The 14,949-nt window shown below is 39.2% G+C and overlaps 1 protein-coding gene across 1 annotated transcript in view; it reads left to right on the forward strand.

Annotated features, from left to right (window-relative positions):
• The window catches only part of ARHGAP15 (Rho GTPase activating protein 15), a 1,536,288-nt gene that overhangs the window by 1,383,392 nt on the left and 137,947 nt on the right, over nucleotides 1-14,949 (forward strand). The window contains exon 14 of the mRNA XM_029605409.1: nucleotides 6,067-6,172. Within this exon, the coding sequence (XP_029461269.1) occupies nucleotides 6,067-6,172 (106 nt within the window). The remainder of the gene's footprint in view (nucleotides 1-6,066; nucleotides 6,173-14,949) is intronic.

Below are 14,949 nucleotides of genomic sequence, written 5' to 3' on the forward strand. Positions count from 1 at the left end.
TGTCCAGTATTGATTGACCAGGCCCTGGAGATATGAGAATGAGGAACCTTTGCATAGTAGCTGTGTAAACAAGCCCCTGCACACTCCAAGAGCCAAAGAATTGTTCCTGTAACATTCCACATCTGCACAGTCCATTCCCATGCAAAGCCTAGCAAGAGCTTTAAAATTTAAATGTAATAAACAAATAAGCAAATTCTGAGCTGAAATCCACTAGGTAATTGAAAATTAAATTAAAATATAATTTGAACTTTGAGCTGAACAATTGGGTCAGTGTTTTTATTATTATTTTTAGGATTCTTAGGTTTTCATGTAAGACTATTGCTATAGCAACAAGAACAGATGAATTAATTAGTTAGTCATGATTGTCAATAACTACCTGTTACATACAGGGGCAGATTTTAATACTTACGTGCGGGCGTAGATTTGTGCATGCAACCCGGCGCGCACAAATCTACGCCCCGCGCACATGTTATAAAATCTGGGGTCGGCGCGCGCAAGGGGGGTGCACACTTGTGCACCTTGCATGCGCAGAGCCCTAGGGGAGCCCCGATGGCTTTCCCTGTTCCCTCCGCCACCCCACCTTCCCCTCCCTTCCCCTCCCTAACCCGCCCCCCCAACCCTACCTAACCCCCTAACCTTTGTTATACAAGTTGCGCCTGCCTCCGGGCAGGTGTAGGTTGCCCACGCCAGCCTAGAGGCCCTACGTAGGCCTCTGGCCACTTCCATACCCCGGACTGCCCACACCCCACCCCTTTTTTCAAGCCCTGGGACATACGCACGTCCCAGGGCTTGCGCACATTGCTGGGCCTATGCAAAATAGGCTCGGCGTGTGCAGGGCTTTTAAAATCTACCCCACAGATTGTAGCTCCATTTTTACTTTCCTTATAACAAAGTTTTGTAAATAGAAACCTAATGTTTTGGATCCATTTTTCATGGGATTTTTTTCTTTTTTCTGTTTGGTAGTTTTTTTCCTGTAGGATGTATGTTTGCAACAACTACAAAAAAAGACCTTTTCAATGCTTCTTTAGTCATGAGTACTTCTGGAAGATTGAAGATAGGCAGATGGGTTTCCTATTCACAAAAGTGGAAGGAGGAGGCTGGGGCCTACAGGCTAGTTAGTCTGACCTCTGTGATGAGCAAATTAAGGGAATTGCTAAACTGGAGGCTTACAAGATCTGAGGCTAAATGGTTTTACCAAAGGCAGGTCTTGTCAGACTAATCGGATCAATTAACTGATTATGTGACCAGAGAGTTGGATCAGGGGGAAGTGTTAGATGTGGTGCATTAAGATTTTAGTAAGGTCTTTGAAATAGTTCCGCATATGCAATTTATAAATAAGTTGAGCACCCTTGGTATGGGCCCTAGAGTGACTGGGTTAAAAACTGATTGAGTGGGAGGTGACAAAGGGTAGTGGTAAATGGAATTCATTGATGCCTATCATGAAACTCGGTATAACAAAAACAATAAATAAATAAATAAATAAATAAATAAATAAATAAATAAATTCACTCCAAGGAAGGGGTTGTTACTTGTAGTATGCTACAGAGATCAGTCCCTGGACTGGTTCTTTTCAACATTATTGTGAATGGCATTGTGGAAGGAATGTCAGGAAAGATTTGTCTTTTTGCCAATGCTACCAAAATATATAACAGGGTAGACCACCAGGAAGGTGTGGAAAACATGATGAAAGATCTATTGAAGCTTGAGGATGTATGCCCGATTTTATAACTTGCGCACACAGGTGCGCACAAGTTATAAAATCAGGGGTCAGCGCGCGCAAGGAGGTGCACAATTGTGCACCTTGCACTCGCCAAGCCGCGCTGCCTTCCCCCATTCCCTTCCAGACTGCTCTGAAATCAGAGCGGCCTGGAAGGAAACTTCCCTTCCCTTCCCCCTACTCTAACCTCCCCACCCCTTCCCCTAACCTTTACCCCCCCTAGCCCTACTCTAACCCCCAAAAATTATCTAACCTTTTACGCCTGCCTGGAGGCAGGCGCAGGTTGCGTTTGCAGGCAGCCTGCCAGCACGCGATCCTCCGACACAGCAGCAATGGCTGCTATGTAAGAGGCCTCTTGCCTCTTTCCCTGCCCCTGTGCTGCCCCTTTTTGCAAGCCCCGGGACTTACACACGTCCCGGGGCTTTACACATCTCCATGCCTTTTTAAAATAGGCCCGGTGCGCGTAGGGCTTTTAAAATCTGGCCCTTAGGCTGAAAAAACCTCAAGCTAGAGGTACAGTATAGGAGTGAAATCCTTCTAAGCAAGAAAAGCAGGATATGAGGTGATCAAAAAGTCACTAAGATGATGACAAAAGCCAGAAAGATGCTTGGCTGCATAAGAAGAGGAATGGTCAACAAATTATATGGCCCCTGAGACTTCACTTGGAATACTGTGTACAGTGCTGGAGCCTACATCTTCAAAAGGATGTAAACCAGTTGGAGTAGGTGCAGAGGGTGACTACTAAAATGATCAGTGATTTTTGTTCTAAAGCACTTGGGGATGGATTTAAAAATCTAAACATGTATCCCCTAGAGAAAAAGTGAGGCAGTGGAGATATGATATGGTTTCCATGCACTGCAGACAGGCTTCTTTCAATGGAAAGAATGCTCTTGAATGAGAGGTCATGGGATAAACTCAGGAGCAATCAAAGGAAATATTTCTTTATAAAGAGGGTAGTGGATTCAGGGAACAGCTTCCCCATGGAGGTAGTGGAGACAAGAATAGTATCTGAATTCAAGAAAGCATGGGATTAACACAGAGAATATTTGAGGGAGTGGTAGGGATTATAAAGCTGAATTAGAGGTCTTTAAAATCATGAGAGGTCTAGAACGGGTAAATGTGAATCAGTTATTACTCTTTTGGATAATAGAAGGACTAGGGGGCACCCCATGAAGTTAGCAAGTAGCACATTTAAAACTAATCAGAGACAATTCTTTTTCACTCAATGCACAATTAAGCTCTGGAATTTGATGCCAGAGGATGTAGTTAGTGCAGTTAATGTAGCTGGGTTTAAAAAATGTTTGGATAAGTTAATGGAGAAGTCCATTAACACTATTAATTAAGTTGCTATTACTGGTATCAGTAGCATGGGATCTACTTAGTGTTTGGGTACTTGCCAGGTACTTGTAGCCTAGATTGGCTACTGTTGGAAAAATGATGCTGGGCTTGATGGATCCTTGGTCTGACCCAGTATGGCAATTTCTTATGTTCTTAGTTGATGAGGATGAGCCAACTAGACAAACCATATGGTCTTTTTCTGCCTTCACATTTCTATGAAAATTTCATGGAACCCACAGCATGGGAGTCTCCACTTGTGGTGGAATCTTGTTCTGCTCATCCAAGAAAAAAAGTTGCATAACAAGTGAGCAATTTAGGTAACTCGTTTTACAGGTAAAAATTAAATAAATAACAACATAACCAAACAGTCATATACAGGGTCATTTTCAATGCATTTCTGGGGATAAAACAATATTTGACCCACAGAAATTGTCTTTTAAATATTGTCTACTCAACATGCAGGTAAATGTATACGTGTATGTCCTACTCACATGTAAGTTTACCCAGTCTAAGTGGAGGAATTCCCAGGAGTGGAGCTGGGGAAGGATTTGGATGTACATGCACACTTTTGAATTTTCAAAAGTACATGCATACATTTTCCTGAATAATTTCCATACACATAATAACAGATGTAATTGTGTGCAGGCACATTTGATGGGAAAACATTCAAAGTGGACTTAATCACATAAATGTGCTTTGAAAACTGGTGTAACATACATGTTTTTGCTGCTAATAAGGATATATGAAAATTAACCTATAGTCCACTTAAAGGTTTTGAAGTACTCAGTCTTTGTTACCATTTATAGAGGAAACACTATTGTATTTGAATACTATAATTCCTTCAGCAGTTGAGTTCACAGCATCATTATTAGTTTTATGTCTTCCAAAATGACTAATAGAGATTATTGTGACACAGATAGAAATCCATGTCCAATGAGAAGGCAGGAATTTGTCTATGGAAGAAGTTATTTTCCCACTACCTCATAGCAGATTATCATTAAATTAAAAGGAATGACCATATCTTCCTATCATAATCACTGCCTTATTATTAGAGGTACAGGTCTACTAATAAGCAGCAGCTAGAAACACATAATTCTTTTTCAAGAAAATGTCCACCATGCTGCATTCTAGCTGGACTGATTACAGTTGAAAACTGCTGGGCTTTTGTGGCTTTCTATTAAACTTGTTTTGATATCTAGCTGACTGGCTTTAGAACTCTGGGGGAAAGGAGGGAGGCATGGAATTATCAGTGAAATTTTGCCAGAATAGTAGTGATAGCACTTATTTACCAAGTGAATGAATATCTCCTTTTTTAATTAATATATGAGCAAGAAACATTTAATTACTCATACTGAAAGCACTGATCCAAAATTCATGATACACAATCTGAGATCTTCAAATTCTAAGCCTAATGATTTGTTGTGCTTTTTAATTTTTGAGCCTTGTGATTGCTTTTTAAATTTTTGAGCCTTGTGATTGCTTTTTAAATTCATATCCATGGGTCTGAGATATTTTAATACAAATGTCAACCATATTACAGCCCCAGTAGGTGGTTGAGATTTCTAGATACCATAATTGACTGCTGCTTGGAGCTGGTCCGAGAACCCATAAGACAAGATGCTACCACAGATCTGATCCTCAGTGGAATGAAGGACTTTGTGCAAAAAGACTATAGTGGTCAAACTACTGGGCAACAGTGATAACAAAATGATCAAATTTGATACAGATATTGGAGTAAACATCCAGGACAAACTGCAGCAGTTTTCCTGAATTTCAAGAAGGGGGACTATGACAGAATGAGGAAGTTTGTTAGAAAGAAATTGAACAGAGCCAACAGAAGAAATGAAGGTGTATATGAAGCTTGGGAAAGTGTTAAAATTCCATATTGGAAGCCCAGTTGAAGTTTACCAGCATGGTTAAATAGTGAGGTCACATTTCATAACACTAAGTAGCCTCAGCTTCTTTTCAGTCCTTTGGACAATATGGAGAGGAGCTAGACTGGTAAGTAATTACCTTGCTGTTATAATGTTAATAAGCCACTGACAAAATCTATCAAAGGACTGGAAATTAATGTGCTGTAGGCTGTTGATCTGTTGTACACTTATCTTACAATAAAAAATGAACAAGGAAAACAGTAAGTAAACCTCTATGTAATAGAGTCCAGTACTGTAGTCCTCAAATAAAGAAACTTAAAATACGATGGCAGTTAAGAAACATAAGGTCAACCTGTCCTGCCCAATTAACCACTTTTTATAATACCATAGACCCCAGTTCATTTTTGGATCTTTGGTTTTCCCTTTACTTTTGTTTCTTTGACAATAAGGATCCTCTGTGCTTATCCAATGATTTCTTTAATTTTCTAATGTTTTTGCCTCCACCACCTGCACTTGTTTGTTTCATTCATGTTTCCTTTCTGTGAAGAAAAATATTCTGTTGCTCAATTAAAAAGGAAGTGGTCCGCATATTTGCATTGATAGGTTTAAGATGTACGTGAGTCATAACTCCAACATTGGTTTGGACTTATTTAGAAACCTATCCCAGATGGTCTTGGATGGAATATTATATATTCCTGGTTCAAGAGTTGCTCTTTATTGGGGGGACATGGACAAGTCTACGACTATCCCTTGTCTGTGGTGGGTTACCTGAGTTATTGTTTATTTAGAATGGTATGGATCTATTTATCCTGCCTAGCTGACAATGGACCATATTAGGAAGCTCTGGTAAGTTTTTGTTGTGATTTGGGGCTATCAAAATACGAGCTTGATTGCTCTTGCAGCACTTCCAAATCAATTAGAAAGATCTGTTTAAGAAAACATGATTATTTTACTTTCTTGGAAACCATTTTCTAATGTTCACAAGAGTACTTCCTCTTCAGAGAGTGCATTCCCTGATGCCTACATCCAACTATTACAATTTTCATTCAGTTTAGGTAGAAACTGTTATATCTGTGGCATGTCAATCATCTCACTGAAAATTAAATCTAATTTTGTACAACTATCTTTCTTCCTCAGAAACCCAAGACTATGACACTCGCATTCAGGCCATAAGATGTCTAGTAAAGAAGTTACCAAAATCAAACCGTGATACAATGAAAATCCTGTTTGCACACCTAAAAAAGTAAGTTGTGTGACTTTTTATATATTGTGTTTTGATTACAAAATCAAAGGTGAATTTTAAAAGCCTGACATGCACCAAAACCAGGAGATATGCACACAAGTCAGGCTGGCATGCACTGAGCGGATTTTAAAATCTGCCCGTATACGTACATACTTACTGCAACACACACAAATGAAAAGTTCCAAAAAAGTATTGGGCCATATGAGTGCTCTAGGCAGGGTGTGGGCATTCCTGGTTTTCACCTTGACATTTATGCATAAATACTTATGTGCACAGACACGCGCTGGGGTCCCCTGACACATAACTTTACTTCTGCTATGAAGAATGTGCAAACTGTAAATAAAAAAAAGTTTAGACAGATCAATGGTATTTTAAAGATGGGGGCTAACAGGGGAGAAGGGAGACTATTAAAATAAGGGGTTTGGAAGACCTATCCCTTAACTGGATGAAATGTGAATAAACTGGGAAAACGGCTAATGATGGCAGCGCAAGTGGCTTTTAATATTCCCCCACTTGTGTAGTAGAAGTGAGATTTGTGCATACAAGCACGCGTCCACTTATAATTTTGTGCACATATGCACTCAGTGAGGCTATTTTATAACATGCATGCATATATGCACATATGTTATAAAATGGCTATGTCCCTGTGTGTGGGCCAATGAACATGCATACATGTATGCCTACAGGCAAATGAATGCGCACACATCTGCGCCTAAGTTTGGAGAGAGGTTTAAAGGTGGGATATATAATTTAGGGTTTGTGTGTTTCTGAGATAAAAAGCAAGCCAGAGGAAGTTAATTCTAGTGTATGTCTTTTCCTCCCACCCACCCCTAGCTCAACCCTTGATTTTTAGGAAAAATCTGTAAAAATTTATCAGGCTCTTTTCTAAATCATACTATTGCACCAGCTCTTATTGAGAGTTTAATCATCCCCTTGTTGGTCACTAGCAGATTAATTTGTGAATACACATATAAATTTAAATTACTCTAATTACTACTCCCTTAGCAACCTAAACTTAACTAGGAACTCAACAAAATTAGATGAAGGCAGCAGTCCAGAAGCAAGAGGGGGACTTTCCAGTCTTTTGCATCATGTGTCACATCTATGATTTTTTATCCACCGCTAAGAGATTGTATGTGTGCACCCAGTACAAAGAGCTCAATTTCTGGAGGCCAGAGTGGCAGACCTGGAAGAGCTAAGGTAGACAGAGAGGTACATTGATGAGACCTTCAGGGACTTAGTAGCCAAGTCCCAAAGTGCGAAGCCAACCCACTTGGCCAGAAATCATGCCCCAAACTCCTCCCCTTTTTCCAAATTAGCATCACATCATATGGTGCTTTTTGCGTGCATTATGGCATTTTTGCATGTGTTAAGGCCTTAACGCATGCTTTAACGCCATAAAGCAATTTGATAAATAACCCCCCCCCCCCCCAAGACGGTAACTATCAAACTGGAGTGTGGGTGCACTTTGCCATGTGTGAATCAGCACGCGCCCAGATACACAGCCATTTTATAACTCGCACCTACATATGCATATATATTATAAAATAACCTGGCCGAGCACACACGTGCGCCCATTTTTAAGTGGGCACACTTCTAGGCACATAAATCCCAATTCTACCATATAAGTCAGGGTATTTTATATTGGAATCACATCCACATCATTGCCAATTTCACCAGTTTGTACACCAGTTCACCCAATTAAGATCTAGATCCTCCAAACCCTGCTGGTTTGATAGCCTGCACTCCCCCATTTACCCCAGACTCTTTAAACTTGGTAGAAATGGCTAATTTCTTTTTTTTTTTTTTAAGTTACACTTCCTCCATTGCAGAAGTAAAGTTTTGCTACTGTGGAACTGGGTGCATGTCGGGCTGCATAAGTATTTGCACGCACATTTCTTCGCCACGCCCCACCCAGACCATGCCCCTTTTTGAACTGAAGTGAGATGTGTGTGATGTGAGAGATACATACACACATCTAGGCAGCTTTTAAATTTCGGTGGGCTTTTAAAATTCACCTTTAAATGGATAGTTGTATAGTAGCAGCTGACATGCTACAAATGCAGATTAAGATTTATGCTGTCAGTGCATCCATATAGCACTGCTTAGTAGCAGAATACATTTCAAAAGATATTCATAAAAAGTGCGAGACTTGAGTTTGAGGCATCGCTCATTTTACCCACAAAACCAGTACAGCATGAGTAATAATAATGAAAACATCCTTATAATGTCCTCACAAACATGTACCTATGCTGTCTAGAATGAATCATGTTTAAGTGCTATAAGTTACTGGAATTCAATTTCCATATCAATTTACTTTAATGTCAACTTGACTAGTCTGCCTTACTGAGATTTCCTTACTGCAATTACAAACTTGTGTAAATTAGTGCAAATTGTGCAAATTAGCAATTGTCCACCGGCATGTAGTAAGGACATAAATGAAACTTACTGTATATATGTCATGAATTAAGGAAAATCTATGTTCTATATTACAGTAGGTACAGATATTTCTAAAAAATATTTTAATGCTGAAAACAAGCCAGTTCATTTGGCTGTGAGAGGAGAAATAGCCTAGTAGTTAGAACAGCAGGCAAAATACCAGGGAATCTAGCATTCAAATTCCAAAGACACTTCTTGTAACTTTGGCAAGTTATTTCACCATCCATTGCCTCAGGTATAAACTTAGGAGGTCTTTTACTAAGCATTTTTTCTCATAGATACAGAATGGAAAAAAAACCTTATAGGCTAATTTTAAAATGAGCTTGCATACTCCCATACACGTGTGAATCAGTGAGTGAGCAGAGATATGCTTGAATTTTAAATCATGCTCGCATTTGCACGTATATGATTTAGAATATGCCTACAACACGTGAGTATGTTCCTAATTTTAAGAAGTTATTTGAGCAAACCTTCTTTGTGTTTCTTCCATAGGACTTGTGCGTATGTAGGCAGATTTTAATACATTCTCAGTTTTTCCAATTAGTCCACCAATCTCGAGGTTATCCAGACCGCTCTGGTTCTTCATCCTGCATGCCCCTCAGTTGACCCGTACCCCTCACCCTATCGTGGAAGCCCAAAAATACGAGCTCTGAAGACTTGCTCCTCATCAGAAGCAGCAGTAAAGTTACGCAGCTAACAAGCTGCTGCTGCCCGCTGTAGTCTCCAATTTTAAAATACAGAGTTGCACATGTAAGAGTTGACCCCCGCCCCAGAACACCCATACCTAACACCCAGCTCTTCCCATCCCTTGTTTGTTACTCACACATGCATAGACACAGGTGTAGCTTCTGGTTTTTAAAATACACATCACCACATGTGGCCCACATGCTCGCATATATGGGCTTATTAGCACGAGCAATGCTTTTGAAATTTTATCCTTAGTAATGATGTCCTTTAAATAGTAAGCAATCTAAGGACAGTCTGCCCGACTGTAACTCACCTTGAGCTACAATTGAAAAGGTAAATCTCTATAAATAAATAACTACAATCCCCATTTTGTACATATCACAATAGGGGACCTGTTTAATAAGTGGCATTATGCTAACATATTTATTAAAATGGATTTAGAGGAAACCTGTCAAAGCCTTTTAAGTGGGTAAATGGTGATTAAGCTGCACAAATTGGCTAGCTGAAAAATGTCCGCCCTAAATCTGTCTAAAACTGCATGTGGTGTACCACAACATGAACTACCTTTAGCCCAAGCGTGTCTTTTGGGTGGGATCAGAAAATATCATGCGTAAGTTGTTTTTTCAAATCTGTGCACATTATTGTCCATAAAAAAAAAAAAAACCCAAAGAATTCTAATTGTATAAAAACAGGTGCAAAGTTCCAGGGTAACTTTATATCCATGTCAGTTTTAAACAGAAAAGTATGCACATACTTTTTCACTGAAATGTGATGCAAAGTCCACAGGTAAAATACAGTTTGAAAACTAGTCCCCTAATGTGTGCATTAAGTAATTCAAATGTGCAAATGTGGCATTCTTACTCTGAACATGACTCTGTTAAAAATAACATGAACATGTTTACTTATAATTTGGCCAATGATATTAAATATGCAAATACCTTGATAATGATCTCATTAGTCATTATCAAAGTATTTGTGAAATTTGTCTTGGCCATGCTGGTGAGGTAAATTTAACCAAGCCGAGGGTATTTCTTTGCAAGTGGAATACAGTTATAAGAATATACTTAAAAAATAACCTTGTAACTGATCTCTGTGGTATACCACTAATGACTTTTCTCCATTTGGAAAACTGTCCATTTAGACTTACCCTTTGTTTCCAGCTTTTTACAATCCACAATAGAACATTTCCTCCTCCCACATGACACTTATTTGTTCAAGGAAGCTTTTAAATAATGTTTTTTGCTGGATTGCTTAATTTTTATGCCATTTATATTGTACTGTTTTGATCCTGACGTGTGTGATATGTTTTGAAGTTTAGAATGTTTTAAATTATATTTGCTTTAATTTTGATGTTGTAATCCGCCATGAATAATTATTTTGGAATATTAAGTTTTTGTAAATAAATAAATAAAATCAATTGTACTTTCCTGAGAAGTCTCTCATGGAGGACTTTATCAAATTCCTTTTGAAAATCCAACTACACTATATCAACTGGCTCATCTTTATCTACATGTTTATTTATTCTTTCAAAAATACTAAAAGATTGGTAAGACAAGATTTCCCCTTGCTAAAAACATGTTGACTCTCCTCCCTTAAGCTATGTTTATTTATATGTGAAGTGATTTTGTTTTAAGAATGGCCTCTACCAAGGTCACACTCACAGGTCTATAGTTTCCTGGATCACCCCAGATCTTTTTAAAAATTGGCCATCTTCTAGTCTTCGGGACTCATGGATGTTAAATGAGTACTAGTAATGGATTAACTATTTCATGGTTTAGTTCCTTTAGAACTTTGGGATGGATGGCATCAGGTCCCGGAGATCTCTTACTCTTTAGTTTGTCAATCTGATCTACCACATCCTTCTTTATCACAGATATTTGTTTTAGTTGCTCATCATTACCACCATTAAAGAATGTTTCATATGAGCCTATACCTGAAGGAAACATATTCTAGGCATTATCAGTTAATATATATTAACTATATAAATATAAATTATATTTATTCTACCTGCCTCTATCTTCCTTCCAGATTGTCTTTAAGCCTCCAAGTTTTCCATACCTTGTTGATTGTAACTTTGACTTATTCCTTTTCCTTTGTTATCTATTATTTACCAGAATTGTTACCTCAGTTTTACCCTTTGTTAAAATGTAAACCGATCCGATATGGTTATCTACTATGAAGGTCGGTATAAAAAACTGCTAAATAAATAAATAAATAAATATTGCTGAATTTTTCCTGATTTTAATTGGTACTCCTCAAACTTCATATATTTATTTTTTATTTTCTCTTGTACATAAAAATGAAATATTATTGATATGCAGACATTAGGAATAAAGCACAGGACTGTTTCTATGTCCAAGTCCAAAATTAAAGCACCTTCAAGCAGCATTGTCTGAATTATTTAGAAGGCTGCTCACCCTATTAAAATGTTGCTAGCAGTAATTTTGTTATGGGGTTGACAATTGCTTTGCTTTGATTGCAAATATTGCTACCCTTAACATAAGACATGGGGGGTAATCTGCATGGAGCAGAAGTTACTACCTTTAACAGAAACATGCGGGTAACCTGCATGGAGCGGCAGTTACTACAATAAGAAACTTGCTGGGCAGGCTAGATGAACCATTTGGTCTTTTTCTGCCATTATTACTATTTTACTTTATACTTCCCTTCTGTAGTCAACTCAGCAGACCCAAATAGGGCCATATACTGCCTCTGGAGCCCATCCTAAACAAATACTTTCCTCACTCATTTCTGCTGCATTTGTTTACACCTGACTTGAAGCAGTCATGAAAATTCCTGCAACAGGAGCAGGGACTTTGTGTGACCCAGGTTGCTGAAGGCTGGGGGGAAGAATCAACTCAAGCGAGGGGAGATTAGAAAGAGGAGACTCTTTGGGGAGTTTGCCCTTCAGAATGAGTCCAGAAAGGGGGAGATTTGGGGGACTGTAAGTTTAGGCATGTGTGTTCCATATGTTTTGCATCGCACCCAGCAACCAGATGTGTTAGGAAGGGCGCAATGGAGAGTTTTGGTAAACCAAAATGATTCTATCACTTTCCTTAAAGCCCCATCTCTGACACACCTCTATGGACCCATGGCTCTTACTTCACCCCAGGTGCAGCGCTGCTTTGAAAATAGCTGAGGATTTTCAGAATGGGTTTTTAATTCCCTTCCAGGGTGAAATCAGCAATAACGCTTTTGGCAAGACTTCTTCAGTAGTGCGTCCTGCAGAGGTTGTTCTGCAAAAAATTGACGCAGAGGTATCCTTGGGCAGGATCATGAGGGAAGGGAATGGGGGGGGAGGGAGGTTGTGTATGTCTGGACAGGTTGGGGGTACTGTTCTCTCAATCTGATTGACCCAGTCACTGTGGGACACTTAGCACAGGGAAATATGAGGGCCTGATCACTTGGTCCATGTACTGCAGAGGTTTTGGCAGAGTTGAAAGACTGTTGAGAGGATTGGGATAGATCTTGGGTCCAGACCCAGATAAATTTACCAGCAAATATGTTGCTTGGGTGAGGGACACTGGTTTAATGAGGGGTTGGCAGTCAATTGGTTGTGAGGTTTTGCTTTCATTTTAAAGGCCTTGGATTGTAGGTGATCCCACAAGAAGTTTCAGGGTCAAAAAGATGTTAACGGGTTGGGCGAGAAAGTTAGGGCCAGTGAGGGATCTCAGGTGCCCAATAACTCATGAGTTGCTCATTCATCTGTGGTACGAACTACATGAGCTGTGCAAGTCAGGATATGACACCAATTTGTTCTGTGCAGTGTTTTCCTAGGCCTTTTTTGAAGTTTGAAGGATGATCGAGCTGATAGCTGCATTGAAAAAACGATTCCAGTTTTAATGGCATATTTATGCATAATGTGCAACTGAATGGTCAGGTAGCCCGTATCCGGGTACACATGTCCACGCAGACAAGTTGGTAAGAGGATCTCTATAAGTCTATGGCTATGTGGGAATTAGTGGTGATTCCCACAGGCCTGGACACAAACTAGTCTGGTTCCAGCCTTCTTTAAACAGTTTCTCTTTATTATACCATCACACCATAGACTGTCTTCTCCTCAGACAGTATACACTCTTTACTTACAGTGTGGCGCTTCATCTCAGCTCAGTGTTTGGACAGTGTTGTATACAGGAGCTGCCTTCCTCTCAGAGATTTGGCCTGGTCTGTTTACCCCTACCTGGATCCCATTCACCAGTCTCTAGCGATGCCCTCTGATCCCCACCTGCCCTGCAGGATCCTGTCCATAGAGCATACTCTCTTTAAGGCATTTAAGGTGGACCAGGCATCTAGCCTGGTCCTGCACAGGAAAATAGGGGAACACTAGGGGTTCTGCCTCACATACTTCTCCCCTTAGCTTGGATCCATAGGGCCAAGCATTTCTACTCTCTCCTGGCTCCCATCCAGGAGAGTCCAAGATCTCCCATTCCCCTTCTCTTAGGGTTACTGTTAGAAAATTCTGAATTAAAAGGAAGAAACAATACTTTTTCTAGTTTTCTGTGAAAACTGATTTATTAATTTTTGTTTTGTTCATTTCCAAAATTATTAAAAACATATTGGCTGCAGACACGAAAGAACAAACCATAATTATAATAAAACAATTTCATTGTAAAAATACTTTTTATCTATGGTAAAAGTCATAAAGAAAATCATCTCAAACACTTAACAATAACTGTGCAAAACATGTGCCTCTTATGAGGCCAATATTTAGTGCCACGTAGCTGGATAAATTCTGACTTATCCAGCTAAGTGGCATATTTTAAGTATTTGGCTCAGTCAGCATCCACCACTTAGCTGGATAAATACTTATCTGGCTAAGTATTTATCTGGCTAAGTATTGGGAGGAAAATGAGCGTAATAAGGGAGGAGCTGAGTTAGATGGTTAAGATATCCAGCTAACTCCAATATTCAGAGTTAGCCAGAAAAGTTATCCAGCTATCTTTGTTCACCCCATAGACCTGTCCTAAAGTTAAAGAAGTTAATAAAGCTATCATCTTCCTGATGAGGGAGATTATCAGAGGGGCAATAAAGAACTATTGGATGATTTCTGAAGCATCCATGTGCTATACATTGTGCTGGTATTCCAATACATATCAAAGGAACACTGAGAAGATGGTGCTTATAAATTTTATCTGAAAATCTAAGGCAAAACCTGATTAAGCTTATCAAATGTTTAATGTCATGACTTTCTCAAAATGGGAACAATAAACTACCTACATTAGTACAAACCCACAATTCTTTCTGCATGCAGGATTTGCACCAGTAATCAAAGCAAAACTAAGCATATAATTTTCCTTTGATTATTAGCCCAGGGAAAAGTATGCATTCAGATTTAGACCTCTTTTTTATACATGTACTACATATCTTCCCTTGAGAGATAATGTGCATAGATTTGAAAATGTCATCTACTTGTTTCCTCCCCTGACCTAAACACACCCTTGTCATGAGTCCAGAAAATGCAGCTAAAATTGTGTGCATTTTAACTTTACTGGAATTGAGAATGGGCAATTTTCAAATAGCCTAATGTTGAGGTTAAAATGCTGTTTGTGTGTTGCCTTCAAAGGGGGCAATTTTCAACCTGGTTGCATATCTGTAAAGTCTGTGGGCACTTTTTACATAAGGACTGCACACAGGGATGGAAACTTTAAAAT

Source organism: Rhinatrema bivittatum, chromosome 6 (genome assembly GCF_901001135.1).
Source record: "Rhinatrema bivittatum chromosome 6, aRhiBiv1.1, whole genome shotgun sequence".
In the NCBI taxonomy this organism is placed as follows: domain Eukaryota; kingdom Metazoa; phylum Chordata; class Amphibia; order Gymnophiona; family Rhinatrematidae; genus Rhinatrema; species Rhinatrema bivittatum.